This window comes from Gloeophyllum trabeum (genome assembly GCF_000344685.1).
Source record: "Gloeophyllum trabeum ATCC 11539 unplaced genomic scaffold GLOTRscaffold_00007, whole genome shotgun sequence".
NCBI classification, from domain to species: domain Eukaryota; kingdom Fungi; phylum Basidiomycota; class Agaricomycetes; order Gloeophyllales; family Gloeophyllaceae; genus Gloeophyllum; species Gloeophyllum trabeum.
This window is the reverse complement of record NW_006920416.1, coordinates 1,402,681-1,421,723: the sequence shown is the minus strand read 5'-3', so window position 1 is coordinate 1,421,723 and position 19,043 is coordinate 1,402,681. Positions and strand designations below refer to the sequence as shown.

General features: G+C 51.2%; 5 protein-coding genes across 5 annotated transcripts; 4 read left to right on the top strand and 1 right to left on the bottom strand.

The window, feature by feature from the left end:
- Positions 1 to 2,956: 2,956 nt before the first annotated feature.
- On the top strand, positions 2,957 to 4,708 carry GLOTRDRAFT_116269 (terpenoid synthase). The gene is made up of 11 exons (XM_007868299.1): positions 2,957 to 3,016; positions 3,068 to 3,150; positions 3,203 to 3,357; positions 3,421 to 3,467; positions 3,525 to 3,659; positions 3,712 to 3,813; positions 3,868 to 3,934; positions 3,997 to 4,075; positions 4,153 to 4,255; positions 4,319 to 4,558; positions 4,614 to 4,708. Exons 2-10 carry the CDS (start codon positions 3,073 to 3,075, stop codon positions 4,528 to 4,530), a joined length of 978 nt encoding a protein of 325 aa, XP_007866490.1. The 5' UTR covers positions 2,957 to 3,016; positions 3,068 to 3,072; the 3' UTR covers positions 4,531 to 4,558; positions 4,614 to 4,708.
- A 516-nt stretch (positions 4,709 to 5,224) lies between these two features.
- GLOTRDRAFT_106050 (uncharacterized protein) lies at positions 5,225 to 8,058 on the top strand (the record flags this gene model as incomplete). Its single annotated transcript, XM_007868298.1, has 11 exons — positions 5,225 to 5,267; positions 5,307 to 5,388; positions 5,442 to 5,564; positions 5,614 to 5,942; positions 5,999 to 6,118; positions 6,169 to 6,237; positions 6,328 to 6,580; positions 6,639 to 7,070; positions 7,130 to 7,327; positions 7,381 to 7,769; positions 7,820 to 8,058. The coding sequence occupies 11 exons, from the start codon at positions 5,225 to 5,227 to the stop codon at positions 8,056 to 8,058; spliced, it is 2,277 nt and encodes a 758-aa protein (XP_007866489.1).
- Positions 8,059 to 9,041: 983 nt separating this feature from the next.
- Positions 9,042 to 11,662, top strand: GLOTRDRAFT_138925 (UPF0187-domain-containing protein). The gene is made up of 14 exons (XM_007868297.1): positions 9,042 to 9,291; positions 9,351 to 9,399; positions 9,460 to 9,528; positions 9,584 to 9,626; positions 9,688 to 9,894; positions 9,942 to 9,973; positions 10,023 to 10,078; positions 10,129 to 10,551; positions 10,612 to 10,795; positions 10,858 to 10,948; positions 11,005 to 11,028; positions 11,089 to 11,228; positions 11,292 to 11,302; positions 11,359 to 11,662. The coding sequence occupies exons 1-14, from the start codon at positions 9,151 to 9,153 to the stop codon at positions 11,545 to 11,547; spliced, it is 1,659 nt and encodes a 552-aa protein (XP_007866488.1). The 5' UTR covers positions 9,042 to 9,150; the 3' UTR covers positions 11,548 to 11,662.
- Positions 11,663 to 12,221: 559 nt separating this feature from the next.
- Positions 12,222 to 14,359, top strand: GLOTRDRAFT_42383 (cytochrome P450; the record flags this gene model as incomplete). Its single annotated transcript, XM_007867948.1, has 12 exons — positions 12,222 to 12,405; positions 12,455 to 12,584; positions 12,635 to 12,823; positions 12,875 to 13,023; positions 13,080 to 13,195; positions 13,271 to 13,388; positions 13,440 to 13,453; positions 13,505 to 13,694; positions 13,745 to 13,826; positions 13,882 to 14,007; positions 14,070 to 14,213; positions 14,272 to 14,359. Coding segments are annotated over 12 exons (1,530 nt in total), but the record flags the coding sequence as incomplete, so codon positions are not given.
- Positions 14,360 to 18,586: 4,227 nt separating this feature from the next.
- Positions 18,587 to 19,037, bottom strand: GLOTRDRAFT_138924 (uncharacterized protein; the record flags this gene model as incomplete). The annotated part of the gene is made up of 2 exons (XM_007868296.1): positions 18,587 to 18,920; positions 18,978 to 19,037. Coding segments are annotated over 2 exons (216 nt in total), but the record flags the coding sequence as incomplete, so codon positions are not given.
- Between the last annotated feature and the right edge of the window lie 6 nt (positions 19,038 to 19,043).

Sequence of the window (19,043 nt, the reverse complement as noted above, 5' to 3'; positions counted from 1 at the left end):
ATAGTACCAGGACTGGGGTGTCAGTGTGTTGCCTCCTCTCCAGCTCCAGGTAGCATCTAATGTTTATGGTCTAGGTTCGGGACTATGCGCATATATGGTCCGCTGGGGCAACAGGCACCTTGCGACAGTGCACTCTGACCCGCTCGTGGTCTAGACAAGGAGCCTCATGTTATCGGAGAGGATAGGTACACTGTGAGTATGGGTGTTTGAAGGGCAACATGTTCTGTAATTGTGTCTCGAATATTTATAGCCATTTATGTCAATCTGGATATAAGGATGGATATATAGGTTCCAGATACATGAACTACCTGTAGCACCGAATAATACAGGAAGTCTGACCTAGTAAGGGTGGAAGTAGTTCCGGTAGGCAGATGTGGATAACACTGGTCATGCGGGCACAAGTCCAGCTATTCACCACTAGACAGTCATAGCTATCCCATTGACTATCTCAGCTCATGAACCTTGCGGCAAGCGCTGCTAGCCACACGTCACCTGGAGCTGATTTACGGGGTGCATCTAGCGCTGGTCACCCGTCCCTGACTAGCTCTGCTAGTCGGAGCTGTTGATGTCGTGACTATCACGACCTGCCTCACAGTGACTTACTGTATTTCGTGGCATGTTTTGTGATAGGTAGGGCAAGTAAATAGGTGTCATTGATTCTGGAACCTTTCCAGGCTCAATCCGAGGATATTTAAAGCTCTGTAGCAACTTATAGCTGGCCCTTGGTCTTTGTGGGCCCTTCAGCCACCGGGAGTAGAATTTGTACATGTTTGTCGCGGACTTCTGCCCTAGTGAAGAATTGCTCGAATTCGCTCGCAATAACACAACTTTTGACTTGTATATTCTCTCGTTCAACGGTTGTTATCCGCGTGTCACTAAGGAGTGCGGCAGCGATTCCGAATGCACTGCTATCGGTAGGATTTATCACAGGGCTGTATTTAAAGGGTTCACGTCGGCGGTTGGAGCCGTTACTTGCGACTGCTATGCCTGCTTCAACGCTTCATGGGCGCTGATGTCAAGGGCCGAGGCCTCCAAGGGCAAAGGCAAATGAACGGAGGAACTGCAAGTTATAAATGCCCTTTGGGATGATGAAGTCCACCCACCCGCTGCTCTTCTAGAGCAACTTTCGTATCTGGGTAATCAGGATGGTGCGATCACAGCCTTGGACGGCATTGCCAACATTGCTTCGAGGCACGAGAGAAGGCGACAGATTGCGGTGACGGTGGCAAAGCGTGCCAACCCTCCACACGAACCAGCAGATACTAAGGCTGTGGAGCAAGTCTAACAGGCCTTATGCACAAAGGATGTGGACCACCTGACAATACTCGATCTAGTCAAGGGGTCTGGTGCTGAGCGCATAGCAAGTCTGGTCCAGATGTCCGCAGACGTCTCTTTAGGGATAAGGTAGAGGCGTGGACGGAGCAAGTTGAGCTGTGACTACTTGATCACTTCACGGAATTTTTCCGCCTTCAGTGCTATCGATGCAAGATATAGAGAACTCAAAGACAAGTATTCCTCGGTATACATATCCAGAATGGCTGATGATCTTCGTGCATCGATTGACAGAAACCACCTCATTAATATTTCAGCTGAATCCGTCTGAATCGTCACCACGCCTGCCAACGTGCTTTTGGAGGTCTTTTTTTTTGCCGAAGATCTCGCGCAGAGTCATTTCTTCAGGCAGCTCGTAAAGCACAGAGCAATATTCCACATAGGGCTGGGTATTTTTTGCTGTGTTTCGATACGACCTCGCGCGGCTCAGCATATATTACAACTGGCTCTGTCGACTGCTGCCTTGGGCTGATGTGCGAATCAATTACAATATCAGTTACGAGTGGCTCGCGGACGGCGCAAAGAAGTATCCGCCCAGTGTCTCTATCACCATTTGACGTCGTCGAGCCGTACACGAAGCCGCCTGCCGACGGAAAAGAGGACCGGAAGGAGGATATCGAAGCATATATCAGCCCATGGCAGCCGTGTATCACGGGATTCATCCACCCGGAAATCCGCCTCATCCTCGACGCGAAGCTCACGGCCCGGAAGGTGGTCGGGACCAGAGCGTATGCCACTGCTGCCGGCCGTGGGTTGACGGTTTTAGCTCTGATGTTCAGTTGAAGTGAGAGATCACCGCCGTCCTCGGTCGAGGCGACGTGACTTGGATGTTTCCGGAAAGGGGCGAATTTGAAAAGAATATTAGTGCGTCTGTCTCGCAGAAGGTGCCCTGTGTCATTACTTGGTCCCCGGTCTGTATCTGGACTTCTCATGCCTCCTAGATCGATTGGAAGGATAGTTACGGTTGACTCTGCTCGTGTAGTGGCACTAATGAATTAGCGCCTGACTGGACTTGCACGTACCAGCTTTCGAGCGGGTGAATTATTGCGTGACATTTTCAGTATAATCCCCCACCGCATCAGAACAGGCGCAGAAACAAATAGGAGCCACAGGGGTCGGGCGCCCGAGGCCTTGACACATACTGACCCTGACACTCGACCCTGCAGTCTGTGCAGTGAGCGTCCGATGCTGAAAAGCGTATCGAGCAAGCCTGTGCCGAACGAAGTAGAATGTAAGGAAGAGAGGCGTTCGGTCAAGACGAACAGGATGGGCGATGTCACCAACTTGAAGTATCAGTCATCTTCCTTGACCTAGAAGTCATGTTTTCTGCGAGGACGTTGACTAAGACTCGAAACTCTTTCTTTTTGTCAGGTACAGATAGGCTTGATATTGCACGCGAAGATGCAGAAAAGCAGACTCACTATAGCAGGATTTCCATTACATTAAGTAAGTATGTAGGTGACTGAGCGAACCGACTTCGTCAAGCGTATTCGCCACATGAGCCTTTTATGGTGAGTACTCGGTGATCCTATTGGTTTACTTAGAGGCCCTCGGCTAAATCCGAGCGGAAGTTGGAGTCACGGCTCTCTTCAAGTTCGACTCTCCGTGAACACTCCTGCATCGTAACAGCCCGTGGATCGTTACAAGGGCGTAACAAAGTGCTGAAAAGTATAAGGGTATAACAGTCCGTCGCATGTTTGGATACGATGATTCCAGCAATTCAAGTATATCGAAGGCCGTATGGAGGCGCCTACGAAGTATGAGAACATCTTGCCCCGACTGACGGATTCGTATCGATGGTCTGAAGGCAATGAAAGTGTAAGTAACTTATCACCTTGAGGGAAATACTCGCTGAAGCTCGAACTTGTAGGTGTTGCTAGAACCGTACCTGTATACGACGGGGAACCCGGGGAAGGACATCCGCGGACGGATGATCGAGGCTTTTAATGTCTGGTTGCGCGTACCGGAAGATAAGCTGAAGATTATTACGAAGGTCGTCGGTATGCTGCACAGCGCTAGCTTGATGTGAGTGTTCTTCGGGGAGCTTTACTGCAGAATGGGAGGATGAACGAACGCATCACGCATCAGGGTGGACGATATCGAGGACGACTCGCAGTTGCGGAGAGGAAGTCCAGGTGCGTATTCCTGCTGATATCCGCCACTAGATTTATAATGCAATCGAACCGTTGCAGTCGCTCATAAGATCTATGGGATCCCGCAAACAATCAACACAGCCAACTACGTGTACTTCCTTGCCTACCAGGAGCTCTTCTCCCTGCGTGACCATCATCTAACGAGGAAGAAGGAGCTCGACCGCATCGTCACTTGTGAGCGCTGAGTGGATCCAGTGTCCATCTGAAGCTCAGCGTCATACTGCAGCGGAACTGCTAAACCTCCACCGTGGCCAGGGTCTGGAACTGCTCTGGCGTGACTCGCTCCAATGTCCGACGGAGGAAGAATACATCGAGATGGTCAACAATAGTGAGTTGAACTCTGGGGATAAGAATTAGCCAGATTGCTTAAAGCTTCCCCTAGAAACTGGGGGTCTGTTCCGAATAGGCATTAAGCTCATGATGGCTTGCGCAACGCAGAACGTGGATGTGTAGGTAGTGTTGGTTTGTCGTTCACAATATACTGCTGATGCTTTTGTAATGTTCTGGACAGAGATTACGTTCCGCTCGTCAATCTCATGGGCGTGTACTACCAGATTCGCGATGACTATATGAATCTCAACAGTTCCCAGGTACCGCTTTTGACAGTTCTACTCCTTGATTGGGTTTGCCGGGTACTTACTAGAGCACTACTTGCATCATCGACTAGTATACGACGAACAAAGGCTTCGCAGAGGACCTGAGCGAGGGCAAATTCTCCTTCCCAGTAGTCCATGGCGTCAGAGCCGACACCTCCAACAGACAAATCCTTAGTACGCATCCTGCCGTCCTACCATCTCCTCAATCTCATATTACCACGCACGTCATCTTCTTAGATGTCTTGCAGAAACGCCCGACCACGCCGACACTCAAGACGCATACGATCTCGTACCTACGACACCACACAAAGTCGTTCGAGTACACGTTAGGCGTTCTTGGGACACTCGAGAAGCAGGCGTATGAAGAGATACGTAGGCTCGGCGGGAATGCAAAGCTGGAGGCGATTTTGGGGGCATTGCATGTTGACGAGGAGTTGGGTTCTGAGTAAGTCGACTAGAGATCAAGAGGGATGCTAAGTAAGTTGGTTGTGACACGAATTTCTGAGGTTTGTCGTATTCTCACATTGTCCAGTTAGATTAACAGTGACAGATATATATAATCATACATATTGGTGTAATTTCTTAAGATAGCATGCTTCATCTGATCTATTTTGATCATTCTTTGGCACTCGTTTGGTATGTTGCACACCAATCCCAGGGCTATCTTGGCTTCTGGACGCATCTGGTACGGCTTTACTTACGTGGGGGCGTGCGATGGCCTCGAGGTATCCATTGTAGCTACGTTTAAAGCCCGTCGGCACGTGTGGCGCGACATCTTGTTTGCGGCCCAAACAGGGACCCACGTCTACTCAACCAACGTGGTCCGACTTTCGAAATTTCTTCGCCAGGTACGTGTCGTTTCCAAGAGCGAAAATATTCATCGATGACAATGTATTTTGTTATTTGAGATCCCAGTTGTTACCAACTTACAGATGATTGAGAACCACGGGCCTTGCGCTCCACCAAGGGCAAATCGGCCACAGAAGTACAGGAAATGAATGAAACTTGATCACCAGAAGACTCGCTGCGCACACGAGGCGACGAGCTATGTGTATATAGTCTGGATTTCATTCCCGCATCGGTCTCTTCCCAAGCGTTTTCCCCCCAACGAATTGCCTGCGACTCCGTCCTTATAAGCCAGACATGTTGCAGCTTGGTGGCTCCCAGGATACGTCGCCTGAAGTTCGTTCCCCCGTCTCCGAGAGCCGTGGTCTACCAACTTCAGGTGGCGTAGGATTGTCAGACCCTAAACTGTCCCAATCCAGGCGGCGGCTTTTGGATTTAATAAACCGGTTGCACAGCACTGGGTGAGCATCCCGGCGCCGTGTCTTGATTGTTGAATTAACCCGTCTTGGGACAGCGTGCAAAAAGATATTGACCTTCCCGTCATTGCTGTTATTGGCTCGCAGAGCGTTGGTAAATCGTCGTTGATCGAGTCCATCTCCGGCATCACTCTACCGCGGTCTAGCGGCACCTGCACTCGGTAACTCGGTCGAGAGCTCATTTTTTATTCACTATTGAACGTGCCACAGATGTCCGACGGAGTGCAAGCTCAGCTACTCCAAGGAACCTTGGCACTGTACGGTATCGTTGCGCTTTGAGACAGACGAGCATGGCGAGCACCTCGGGCAGGCGCGGAACGTCGCGTTTGGCGAGATCATCTATGACAAGGCGGGAGTGGAAGACAGGATTCGCCGGGCGCAGAGGGCTGTACTGAATCCCGCCACTACTTCGCGTCACTTCCTAGACGACGACGACGAGACCGGGTCCATTGCCGGTCAGCTTGCGTTCACGACCAATAGTATCTGTCTCCAGATTACTGGACCTGACGTGGCAGATCTGTCCTTTGTTGATCTTCCCGGTATGTATCGATGCTCTACCCTGGTGCCAGCCCTACCGACTGAAGTCATGTGCTAGGCCTTATTGCTAGCGTGTCTCAGGGTGGCAATGTACGCGACATCCAGCTTGTCGAGGAACTCGTCAACAAGTACATCAAGAAGCCGAGCTGCATTATCCTGCTCACGGTGACCTGTGAAGGTGAATAGGACAGATATGATTCATCCGCCTAACTCAAAGTCTTCCTTTAGTCGACTTTGAGACACAAGGCGCCTATCGGCTTGCGATGGAGGCTGACCCAGAGCGGAAGAGGATCGTTGGTAAGTCTGTGTAGTAATCCTGAGCACCCGTATTCATGTTCGTGCTATGTCAGGCGCATTAACGAAGCCTGATCGTATTCCCCCCCGAAGAAGAGAACAATTGGCTTCGCTACATACGGAACGAAAAGGAACCTCTTGATAACGGATGGTACTGCGTGAAGCTTCCTGGTACCAAGGATCTAACGGCCGGGATTTCTTGGGAGGATGCTCGGGCGGCGGAAGACCACTTCTTCAGTTACACATCGCCTTGGTCTACCTTGGATCCCTATGACCAGAAGCACCTTCGGACGCGCAATCTGACGGAGCGTCTGAGCGATCTCTTATCGCAGCTCATAGCAAAAAGGTCTGTAAGTCCGTGAAGGCCTAGATAGTAATGCTAAACACGTCCGCCCGTGTTTCAGGTTACCTGAGATACAAGACGAGCTGCAATGCCTGCTCCGCAGAACCGAAGAGTCGATTCGAGAGCTGCCTTCGGCGCCGTCCGCGGACCCCGTCTCCGAGGTGCTGCACATGATTGGGAACTTTATGCGTCAACTCTCCATGGAGCTTGAAGGCACTCCCGAAGAGACCGGTCTCTTGCAGAAGATACAGCCTGCGCACGAGACGTTCAAGAAGGCGATCCGCACGACCGCGCCGAACTTCAGGGCCGACGTGAAGCGGAGTCGCCCCAGTGGGTCTTTCTTCGGCAAGGGGCGTCGCAGTGCGTCAGATTCAGACATTCCCCCGCCGCCGATGCCTCCCCCTGATTTCTTGATCCACGAAGACGGCGAAATCATCCTGGAGAACCAGAGTCGAGTTATTCACATTGATGAGGTGATGGACCGGGCAAAGAAGTAGGTGTCTCACTCTGCTCCGAGTCTGTGGACGCTAGCACTGATCCCCTCTCGGGTAGGGCGGTCACGAGGGAGCTGCCCGACAAGTATCCTTTCATGGTCACGAAGCTCTTCATCAAAGAGATCACGAGGAACTGGACGGACCCGGCCATGAAGCTTTTCGACGTTATCCACAATCAGTTATTTGAACATGTGAAGAAGCTGGTCGTGGACGAATTCGGGCGGTATGCGGAGAGTGGTCTGCAAGCGCGGATCATGTACGTTTTATTCTAGCGTGCAGCGACGTGTTCCTAATTACGCATCTCCTCAGGCTTATTGTAGCAGACCATGTCCAGGAGCGTAAGGAGCGCACTAGAGAGCGGATCGAGTGGCTTTTGGGTCTCGAGGAGGAACCATTCACATTGAACGCACATTACTACATGGACTACAAGGACAAGTTTTTGGCTTACTATAAGGGGTATCGCCAGAAGAGCCAGAACACATCGCTCATGTCCCAGTTGGGTCAAGGCAGGGCCACAGATCCTTACGACGAGTCTGAAGAGATGGTGGCACCACTCAATGATTTGCAGGCGGCGCTGGCGGCCCTTGTGAGACTAGGATTCCAGGGTGTGAAAGCGGAAGACCTCCCGAAGCTCTTGCCTCCGGATCCGTTCGCGCCTGCCATCGAGATCATGGCAGAGACCCGCGCTTACTTCCAGGGTTCGTTGTTCATGTGCACATGTCTGTCCTACCTTACCATACCTTTGCAGTTGCTTATAAGCGGGTAACGGATAACGTGCCCCTGGCGATCGACCACGAGCTTGTGCGCGGACTGGAGCAGGGTTTGGAGGAGGCTTTGTACAGGGGCCTGTCTATTGGCGGTTCGGAGGCGTCGAGTGTTTGCAGGGCGTTGACGCAGGAGCCGATAAACGTTTCTGCGAGGAGGGAGGAATTGGTCAAGAAGAGGGAGAGGTTGGAGAGTGCGAAGGCTGAGTTGCTTGGAATCTGATGTCCTCGCTTGGGTGTAGTACTGCTGCTGGAGGGACGAAGAGGTCGTGGCCCAATAGAATTGTAAAGTTCGACTGCTGGATATCTCTTACACCTCTCGGTACGCGATTCGGCGTATTGTCTGTCCATATACTTATACAACGTATACCGCATCTACTGAGTTGCGGGTAATAATGCATAGTTCATCATGCCTGCAGGTGCGTACTGCTGCTTGGTACCCTGGGTGCGATATGAAGGCACCGTGGTAATCAATCATCTGGAAATATTTGTCTTGATTCATGCAGGTTAACTTCGTCTCCTGGGAACCCGTAGGGGATATATATATCATAGAAGCAGGTACGTAGTGTGCTCCCGGCCGCCTCATGATATGTATGGAAGGATAGTTATGTTGTTAGCAAGCACATTGTGATTCATAACCTCAAATCCGCATGGTGCATCCCGGCGAGAGCTCAACGTTAGCGCTCAACCCGTCCCTTTGTTCTGCCAGTGATGAGTGCTAGACTTGTTCGGAAGGAATTATTTAACAGCTTGAAAGAGCGTAGGTCTGGGCTAGCTGGTCCGACCATCATGTTTAATTTCTCCTCAGTGGCCTTGGGTCAAAGATACTCGGGTATCCACAAGTCTAAAAATCCCACGTCACTCACCACACAATTTCGTCTATTTAGGGGCTTCCCCTCACTGCTTTTAATAAATTCTGGTCGTGGCGCCAGCCGGTATACCGGTGGTAGTACCCTCCGGGATCGCAACGGACATCGTTGCTCTTCAGTGTGTGTACATGTGTAGGTAGTAGTAAGCGGTACGTCTCTTGTCTGCTCTGCCTAATAATTATTGAGTTTCGGTCGTCTCAGGCTTACGCGAGTTAGTGCCACAATCCATGGCCATCGCAAGTCACAACAAAGCCACAGTGCAACGGCGTGCTATTTTGGTTCCTTCACTACAGCCGCCGGCGGTGCGACAATCGCGTGTTTTTTTGCGAGAATTCTCCACGAAGATGCCCTCCTGGCTGATATGATGTATTGGGCGCCTACCTCGACGCGTCTTCAACGGAATTGTGGGTGCAGAGAATCCTTTACCACCACCGAGTGCCGGTGTCATGACATCGCACGCGTCGAAGCGGTCGGCGACAGGCCAACACCCGCTTCTTCCAGCCCAAGGGCAACGCACGACTCAAATTTATATCCCTCTGGTGCCGGATAGAACCTTTGTGACATGGACGTTTGGGAAGGATACAGTGGTACGTGGGGCGGCAGCTCGATGTGCTTTAATAGGTGCCAATGGTTATGTGCGGGATAGATATGGAGGATATGGCCAGCGGTTCTGTTGCATACGGGTTTCGCTGCAGGTGAGAGGTCGATTCCGTGATAGGCACTGGGAATGTGGGCTTACAGACCCTGGCGTTAAGTCGTGGTGACTATGTCGATGAGGAGCTCTATATCCCTTGAGGTGCCTCCTGTTTTGTTAACCGTTCTTGGTACGCGTTCACGAGTAATACCACGACCTGCGAGCTGAAGGATCGCCGGGTGCAGGTATGGTCATCGGTTTCGTGATTTCGTACCGCGCTTCCAGCGGGTAAGTATCTGACTTTGCAGAGTTGCAGAACACTAGTGATGAATACTAATACTACCTTAAGCTATGATCGTTATTGGATGGGTCGTTCGTACTGGGCAGACGCGATTCGCAACGTCCGAACGCTCGCAAGGCTGATATGGTATCACGTCCCTCCTCGAATGACGGCCAAGACACAGGAAGAAATCGATAGTGGGGTGATGAAAAGAGGTGAAGAGGAGATGAGAAGGGTCATGGCGGAGAAGCGCCTTGCGCTGGAACTTCTTCAAGGGTGCGTCACCACCAGATGGCGTAGAACCGAACTGACATAGTCCGAAGCTTCGTTGTGGCTATGAAACATCATTTACGAGGTGAGGAGGTCCTCAACATGATAGTCCATGTCGTGAGACTCCTTCTTAGGGGAAATGGGTATCTACTACGAGGATTTCTACCACCTCGTCAGGCCTCTGCATGACGTAAGTTTGCTGCCAACACGTTCCAGAATCGATCCTCTTACTTGCCGCAGCACCCGCACCACCGCAACGAACCCAAGGAGCCACCTGAAGAACGCCAGGGGCCGCCAGAAAGCCTCCATCCATCCGTTCACATCGTCCACCGCCCTTCCGCTTCATCGTCCAAGAGGCGAAATTCCAGCTCGAACCAAGACGTTCTGATCAGCCCAGTGGTTCCGCCCATCAACGCTTACGGCACTTTTGATCCTGCCCACCCGCCGTACCTCGCGCACCGGGCGTCTTCCAGTGCGTCTGACCGTAGCGAAGACTCTGATAACCCGAACAGACCGCTGTTACCCGGCGCAATGCCCCGCGAGCACGGGTTTGTCAGCAAGATTTCCGGAGACCTCATTCCTTTTGAGAGCGTGTTCAGCACCGCTGTGGGGTGGGTTCGGCGCCTATTTGGGAAGAAGGAAAAGGATGTGCTCCCATCTGCGGTACGTTGGGCTTTCGCCATTGTACGTCCCGGAACACCGCGTTGATACGGTCGGTTACAGAATAATGAGACAGGCGAGGAAGGAGGTGTGGAGAGGAAATATGGAGAACCTAAGCAGCAATCGTACTTGACGCATGTCAAGCACCGCCCTCGTGTGGCTGGTGGAGGCGAGAATTTGCCGCTAGAGCTTCTGTGGTGCCTGAGTGAATGGTTTTCTGTCTTGGAAGACAGAGGTACTGTCCCTGGTGAGTGTAGTTGCCTTCATCGTGACGTCCTCCATTGAAGGGATTTGGGTTATGTCGTGCAGGGACTAGTTTGGGTGCTATGATTGCATATGTTGCGAATTTAGAAGACAGTCTTACAGGTCTCGAGAAGATATTGACGACGCCGCTACCATTGTACGTTAGTCCGTGAACAACCTCAGTTGCGGTGGCCTGACTTGCTTCGTTCGCAGCGTGTTCTCCGCGCATATCAGGCAGTACGTGCATTTTTCTATGCCCGGTTTGCTTTGCGCACTCACATACTGCGATAACAATAGCACGGTCTGGATATACCTGTTCTTCTTACCGTTCCAGCTTCTCCAGCAATTTGGCTGGTACACTATACCAGGTGTTATGATCGCGGCCTTCATCTACCTCGGTTTCTTGGCTGCAGGAGAGGAGATTGAACAGCCATTCGGTGCGATGCCCGTATTGTGGTTGGTAGCGATAGCTGACGATGGGCTTTTCCTATGCACCGCAGGTTATGATGAGGTACGATACTTTCTACGGTTGGTGGAGCAATACGATCATTGACGCATGTGTTGCAGAATGACCTGGATCTGGACTTATTTTGCAAGGATATCGTGGACGTCGAGATGAGGAGACTCCTGAAGAAGCCCGCGCCAAACGTCTACTCCGGGTCTCACCACACGGGGGGGACCGTGGTCGAGAATGTCAAGAAAGAGCAGAAGCAAGCGATAAACGTGTTCGGTCCCATCGACGGTGAAGAGTATTGAATATAGCAATGACAGGAGGTAATCGGAGACTAGGATGCAAAAGGAATTGTTAATTTAGCGGATATCTCTATCATTATTACTGGACATCTTCTATCTGAATGTCTTTGGCGCAGGACTCACAAAATCCGTCTTAGGACGTGGACGGTGTATATTTTTTTTGGCCCTTTGCTTGCGTCTCGTTCCAGCACCTAGCAGTATCAACGAGGTTTGGCCTTTGGTCCAATTATCTGGAGTACCCGTCTCTTGAGTAGGCGAGATGTAAACGGCGACTGACATTCATTGACGTCAGAACGTTCTATCTCATGTCAGGTGCGTGATTCTCCGTCTCGTATCTTCGCGCGACTGCCCAATAGATGACCGGTTGAATAGGACACGCTGCGTGGATTACATGACGGGTGCCGCATAAAGGGTCCGGCAGCCATTTTGGCGATTTCGTCGCCCCGTAGGACCATTTCCATTACTCTGCCATACTCGACTTGTATGGGGCCGAAGTAAGGTACAATCTGTGATTCAGCCGTATCGTGCCGATGACACAAGGCGGCTTGGTTTTATACACCCGGCAGCTGCTGCTTTCGTGCGGCTGCGTCGTCGTTTCATAGTGGCTCATCTTCACCATTCAAAGGAACGAACCCGCTTGAGTGGAAAAGTTTGCGTGGGCCTGCGACCCGCCAACTGGAATGTCTCTTCTCCCTCTAGCCCTCCTTGCTCTGACAGGGTATCTCCTGTGGCGTTACAACAACCGCTCTCGAACGGTTCGCTTGCCGCCTGGACCGGAGCCATTACCTTTCGTAGGGAGTCTGTTCGACGTATCCAGAAGAAATCCATATGAGACATTCATCGAATGGACAAAGACCTATGGTGCGCACGTTCCTCATCATTACATTGACACTCCTGGATCATCCAATAGGAGACATTGTATCAGCGAATGTAATGAGGCAGACAATAATCATCCTGGGAAGTTCCCAGACGGTCTACGACTTCTTGGACCGCTCCGCAATATACTCAGATCGCCCCTGCAGTATCATGGTTAGCGAATTGTTAGTCTTACCATTATGCATACCTCCCCGACAGTCAACTTAGGATTTAGAATGGGCTTCGGTTCCTCGCTTGCCCTGCTGCCTCACGATGACAGCTTTCGCAAGCAAATGAAGGCGTTTCGCCTCGGATTTGGCCCCGGTGTCATAAAGAAGTATTATCCTATCATATCGAGGGAATCTCGAACACTTCTTCACCGGTTACTATTGGATCCAGATGGTTTCATTCGGCATCTCCGTCTGTGAGCTAATATCGACGTTCTCTGATAGTTGCCTGGTCTAACTCATTGTAGGACTACAGCTGCGACAACCTTAGAGTCCATATTCGGCATACACATAAGTGGGTGGGACAACACACTCCTCAAGTGGGCAGAAGCAACTACGAATTCGGTGGGGGCTGGTATCATCCCCGGCACTTGGTTGGTTGAGCAAATCTCTTTCAGTGTGTTGTCGTTCCTTGTGGGTATGTTCTTGGTGGGTTCATGGTTCCGTCTGCAGTGAAGCATATCCCGACTTGGTTTCCACTCGCCACATTCAAACGACTTGCAGCCGAGGGGAAGCGGAACATAGAATATCTGCGTACCGTACCTCTATCACTCGTGAAGGATGAGCTGGTACGTGTGACCCACCAAACCGTTGTTATGCTCGCGTAAAGATTCCGGTTTATCTCTGCTGTCGCTCTGGCCCAGGCGCAAGGACAGACCAGTGTCTCTGCCCTGCCAACGATACTGATGAACGCGCGAGCATCACAAGATCGATCAGACCTAGAAGAGGTCGCTAATCTCGCCATGCTCTCAGGGTACACGGGTATGTTCCGACTACTTTGGTTTGACTTACTAGCTCATGAGGTAACTCTAGCGGCCATAGATACGGTAAGGATCTGCTGTCTTGCATGGCCTTGCTGACCCTACGACGTTCGTTAGACGTACGCTGTTTTGCAAGTCTTCTTTCTAGCAATGGCTATCCACCCCGAGGCGCAGCGGAAAGCGTCTCTCGAGCTTGACAACGTCGTCGGAACGGGCAGACTCCCAGGGCCTGACGATCGACCCAACCTTCCGTACTTAAACGCCCTTATAAAAGAAGTGATCAGGTGGAAGCCTGTCTCACCATTCGGTTAGTCTAGCGTCCAGATTCACTGATAACTTATCGAGTCATTGTCGTAGGACTTCCGCACTGTGCACGGGCCAGTAGTGAATATAGGGGGTATCACATCCCTCGCGGGTCAATTATAATGCCCAATTACTGGTAAGTGAATGGTCTGCAGTGTAGCCTTGTAAGGAGTTCACGTTGGGTGATATAGGGCATTACTTTCCAACCCAAGTACCTACCCCGAACCGCAGGACTTCAAACCTGAAAGATTCCTACAGGATGGCGTCTCTGGAAAACCCAATCCTGATCCAGATCAAGCGTTTGGCTCGGGTAGACGGTGCACTGTCTTGTCCGTGTCAGAATGCACATGGTCATCACTGACCAATGTCTCTCGTACAGAGCATGTCCCGGTCGCTGGTTCGCTGATGCTGCGTTATACAGTGTCATATCTCACGTCCTAGCGGTGTTTACAATCGAGCGACCTTTGGACCAGGATGGCAACGAGATACATCTCGAAGGGACCATGCACCCTAACTTCGTCTCGTATGCTATTGAGGTCCTTCATGCTATCACTTGCTCACAGAAATTATTGGCTATCTAGGAGCCCTGAACCATTCAAAGTTCGCATAACACCTCGCTCCAGTGCTGCAAAAGTTTTGATTGAGCAGGCTCAGGAAGAGTTGGCATGACACGCTGCACTGGATGGACGGGTGCCATAGATCATGCACATCGATTTTTAGTACAATGTCATCTTGGTGTCAGCTGAATGGGTCACATCACAATGGTCTCATCCTCCCGTACAAGAGATTCTAGACGCGTTGGTCAACAGCGCAATGTCATCTTGGTGTATATGTCGTTCCAAGGGTTCGCAGATATTCCACTGATCCTTGGCTTCCTCTGCTGACGCAAGACGCACTACACGATGCACTTGGGGTATGGCGTCTTACCGTCTGAGTAGTATTCTACAAGTTCTACAAGCTAGCTAGGGCCTAATGTGAGGATGCCTCCTGAGCTTGCCAAGACGATGGCGCACCACTAGTACTGGCTTTCGGTCCCAGCAACACACTGGTACGTGCGTCCTATCGGTCTCCTGCCGCACAATGAATACGCAGTGGCTGGTATAGTCCCCATTGCTCGTTGCAGCGGCGGTGGAAAGGGGAACTGTTACAGTGATGTGGTATCATGGACTCCGAGAAACACTAACAGTATGCAGAGATTGAGTTACTAAGCCCACACTCCCCGCAGCAGACTCCAACGTTGGCCTTTCAGACGCTGAAAGTGCTTCTATCTGTCACATAAACTTAAACTTGATGTCCCTTGTGGATTGACCGTCTCCGTCTCTAAACCGCATGAAGTTGGCCCAGTGTTGTGCCGGTCGACGACTAGTCCGTGCAGTCCACCCGTCGACTTGTCGACTAGTCGACAGTCCGGCGCGTCGACCGTAAGTCTTGTCGACTGTCCCACGGCGTTGTCGACTGTCCCACGGTGTACGAACAGCATGCAGCGGTTTCCCCCCGAAGGCAAAAGCCGAGAAGACTGGCCAGGGCCAGGCCAGGGACATCTTTTCCTGGTCAGCGATTGGCTCAGGCCTCCACGCATCAGTCCGGTCGACTATTCTCACGGTCGACCGTGGACTGTTGTCGACTAGTCGACGACTTGTCGACTTTGTTGACTTTGGTCGACTAGTCGTCGACCGGCACATCACTGAGTTGGCCTGTATGTAAACCAGATGAAGCCAGCTGCTTTCCGCTCATACTTAACGCCACCATATCAAAAGCGACGCAGGTTGGGAGGACCCCGGCATATGGGTACTGATGTTTGATCCTAAGTGCCCGATTTTCGGCCCTTGTGGCCTCACACATTTGGACCCGATATGTCCGCCTCTAGGATCCGGTCAGCCCAAATTGGGCTGTTTATGTCCGCATAAGTGACCTATGTTCGGGCGCCCCCCGGTGTGTCCGCCAAACGGATCCAACCTCGAAACCGGCACACGCCCAACGCTGCAACGAGTAGATCGTGACATGATTACTCCGGGATATTAGTCTTCCTAAGATCCACCACTGTTTCCAAAGCTTGCATTTCATTCACCGTTGCTGAGGATATACCTGGATATATACGAGACGAGCTGACAGTTGACTGAGGAGTATAAGAGACACCACTCAACCTAGTACAAGGACTACTGGGTGTGAGGTAGCTTTACTGCGCCCCCGTGCAAACATGTACAAATATACCATATTGAGAAGAATGTCACGTGATGTCGGCAAACGCGGGCTTCCTGCCGCGCGCGTGCCCGGCCATAGGAGTGTCTTCAAGTCTGGACTAAGAGGGTCATATAGACGGGGCAAAATAGATTTTCATTGAAATCTATATAGCTGTGATACATGTGGCTGACAAGGATGATATAAAAGCTAACAGTAAGGAAAATTAATAAACCCTAACCCTAAAAGCACAAAACAAAACAATTTGCAACGGCAGGATTCGAACTCCAGACGTCCAGCACTCGAGGCAGGCGGCATAACCACTGCACTAAAGAGGCAATACAAAGTGTATGCATTGAAATAATATTATGGCAATGGAATTGGCGTTTACTTAATACGGCTGGGTCCAGTTATTTTTAGTGACGCGGCCGGAGGGGTCGGAGGTCACATGATATGTTTCTCGAAAAGGTAATATTTGGTCGTGTTTACGCGGGGGCGCAATAGCAAAGACGCTGGGTGTGACATGTTGACACTTCGACGACTCGGTATGTCCGCCAGGTGATCGGACACCAAGACCGGCAAGGCCCTTGTGTCCGCCGTGATATATCGGACATGGACCGAAATTTTGGGCTTTATGTCCGCCTAAATATCCGACATAGGGCCTCAAAATTGGCCGTTTATGTCCGCACTAGGATCAAACATATATACCGGTATGCCGGGGTCCTAGGTTGGGGCATCGCCAACCCGGCCTTACACTAGTATCCCTGCAAGCCTGGTATGATTTCTTATATTCTTTGTTTCTACCTCGTTGCTGGGGCTTTTTTACTACGACGGTATATATAAACCTCCGACGCCTCCCCTTGCCTCCAGGCCCAAAATCATTACCGGTGACAGGAAATTTATTTGATCTACTAAGATCTCAGCCATGGGAGACATACGGATAATGGTCGAAGCTATATGGTGCTTGAGCATCCCCGCCTGCGTATGGTGTTCTTACGCTCCGACAGGAGAGATAGTGTCAGCAAGAGCGTTATGACAGACTGTGATCATGTTAGGGTCCTCTCGGGCAGTCAGTGACTTTCTGGAACAAACAACCACGTACGCCGATTGGCCATTCAATGTCATGATTTGTGACATGTTAGTGTGCCTTCGTCGTAGCTGGAGTCTCGTCTTACCGGTACGTCCTGTGCGCGTAATGGGCTTTGGTGCGACGTTAGGCGCCTGCTATCCAATCCGTTGCAGAGACCCACGCCTACTTACAAGGTACGCCTTCCCTGAGAGCCTGACCGCCCTCCCTTACAGTACCTTTACAATTGCTTACAACTGAGTCACGGACAAAGTGCCCCGCGCGATCGACCACAACCTTGTGCACCGATCGGAGAAGGGGCTAAAGGAGACTTTGTACAGGGATCTATCCATATGCGGCTCAGAGGCGTCGAGTATTTGCAGGGCGTTGACGCAGGAGCCGATGAATATTTCTGTGAGGAGGGAGGAGCCGGTTGGGAGGGTGAGGTTGGAGAGTACGCTCAGAGGACGACATCAGACCCTGATCAACCAACGATCGCAGTGCTGCTGCTGGAGGGTCAGAGAAACGGTCATGGCCTAGTTGTATCTCTCGTGCGTAAACGATTCGTCCGTTAGCGTATGCCGCCTCTATGGAGCTGCGAGTGCGATGTAAACGCCGTGGTGAATGATCGCCTGGAACTGCTTAGTTCAATCCGACGATGCTGACTTCGTCTCAAGGTCGCCGGAGGAATAATTAGATAGGAAGCAGGTACACGGCGTGTCCTCAGGCAAGCCGCATGCAAGTTATATAGAAAGCGCACTGTTATTCTTGCTTCAAATTTGGATGGATGCATTTGGACGAGAGCCCATCCCTTTCCCTGTCTCTCGCCAGTAATCAGTGAGACTCGTTTGGAGGATTCTAACAGCTTGAGAGTGCTATACCTTACTCTATCAGCCACACTGCGTTGACGATGGCCACTTCGCGATCGCAGGAAGAGCTCAAGCTCGGAATAGAACGATATGCCAGACCCCGGACACGTTTTGACAACCCTGGGTACGGGTAGTAATCACGTGCCCGTGATGCGTTGTGGCACAAGAAGAGAAATACGTCTCCCCTGTGAGAGGCCATAGGATCAGGCTATACAAGTCCATCGCCATTTTTTATGACTTTACATGAGTATCATTTTTTTTCTGTTTATGCCAATATTGTGGTAACCGGGAATGTAGTATCAAGATTTAGATGACTGGCGCATGAGCAAAGACTACCCAGGTAGGTAAGTTGCATGTGAGCAGCTATCTCTCCATACTTGCCTGAGATATATAGTTCAGAGAGCCTGAAATTGCTGCGATCCATCTGTTCCGTTAGTATCCTCGAGTAACACAGTATCAATTGACGCCACAATGTCAATCGTCGCGGGAAACATCAGCAAAAAGGCAGGCGCGCTTTGCCGCTTTCTGACTTAACTAAGGAAAATAAGGTCGCTTGGAAACTTTAGCGGTGCCTTAGTACCATTACTGCCTTAGTCTAAGAGAATCCGTACCCAGTCTACTAAGTTGGATGTATCTCAGCGAGTCAGTTGAGGTAAGACGTCAGGAGACGCTGCGCCAGGTGCGCTAAGGGGCAAATTCCTGTACTAAGGCATTCGATGAGCTCAGTAGATGTAATCTTAAGTTCCCCCAGTTCCTAAGGCACTCCTTACTAAGAATAGAGGCTTCCGAATCTATCAAGGACCTGATAATCACTAAGCGGTAATGTACCAGGACGCAAGAATTTAGTGTTAATGTACAAAGGCCGGAGGGATCAGGTAGTAACGTGGCCATAGCTAGTAAGAACACATTTTCATAATCAAGAGTACAGTAATATCGCGCAGAGCTAAGAACTGAGGCGGCTTCATCGCCCTCCTTGCCGCTCCTCCTCCTCCTTCACCTCCTCCTGCCTCTTCTTCCGCTCCTGCTCCTTCCGCTCCTGCTCCTTCCGCTCCTTCCTCTCCTTCTCCTCAGCCTCCTCCTCCTTCTTCTTGCACTTCTCCTCCTTCTTCAGCCTCTCCTTCTCGCGCGCATCCGTGAGTCGCTGATTCTACGCCTCCTCGGTCTCCATGTGGACGATACTGCAGCGCGGACTGGCAGGCGACGGCAGCGCAATGGGCGCTCCAGCCTGCGCCTGCTGCTT

Coding starts and splice junctions, on each gene's coding strand:
- GLOTRDRAFT_116269 (XM_007868299.1), top strand. CDS start 3,073: ATGGAGGCGCCTACGAAGTATGAGAACATCTTGCCCCGACTGACGGAT. Junction 3,814..3,867: donor CATCGAGATGGTCAACAATA/GTGAGTTGAACT, acceptor AGCTTCCCCTAG/AAACTGGGGGTCTGTTCCGA. Junction 4,256..4,318: donor CTCCAACAGACAAATCCTTA/GTACGCATCCTG, acceptor TCATCTTCTTAG/ATGTCTTGCAGAAACGCCCG.
- GLOTRDRAFT_138925 (XM_007868297.1), top strand. CDS start 9,151: ATGACATCGCACGCGTCGAAGCGGTCGGCGACAGGCCAACACCCGCTT. Junction 9,974..10,022: donor TATGAAACATCATTTACGAG/GTGAGGAGGTCC, acceptor ACTCCTTCTTAG/GGGAAATGGGTATCTACTAC. Junction 10,796..10,857: donor AGACAGAGGTACTGTCCCTG/GTGAGTGTAGTT, acceptor TATGTCGTGCAG/GGACTAGTTTGGGTGCTATG.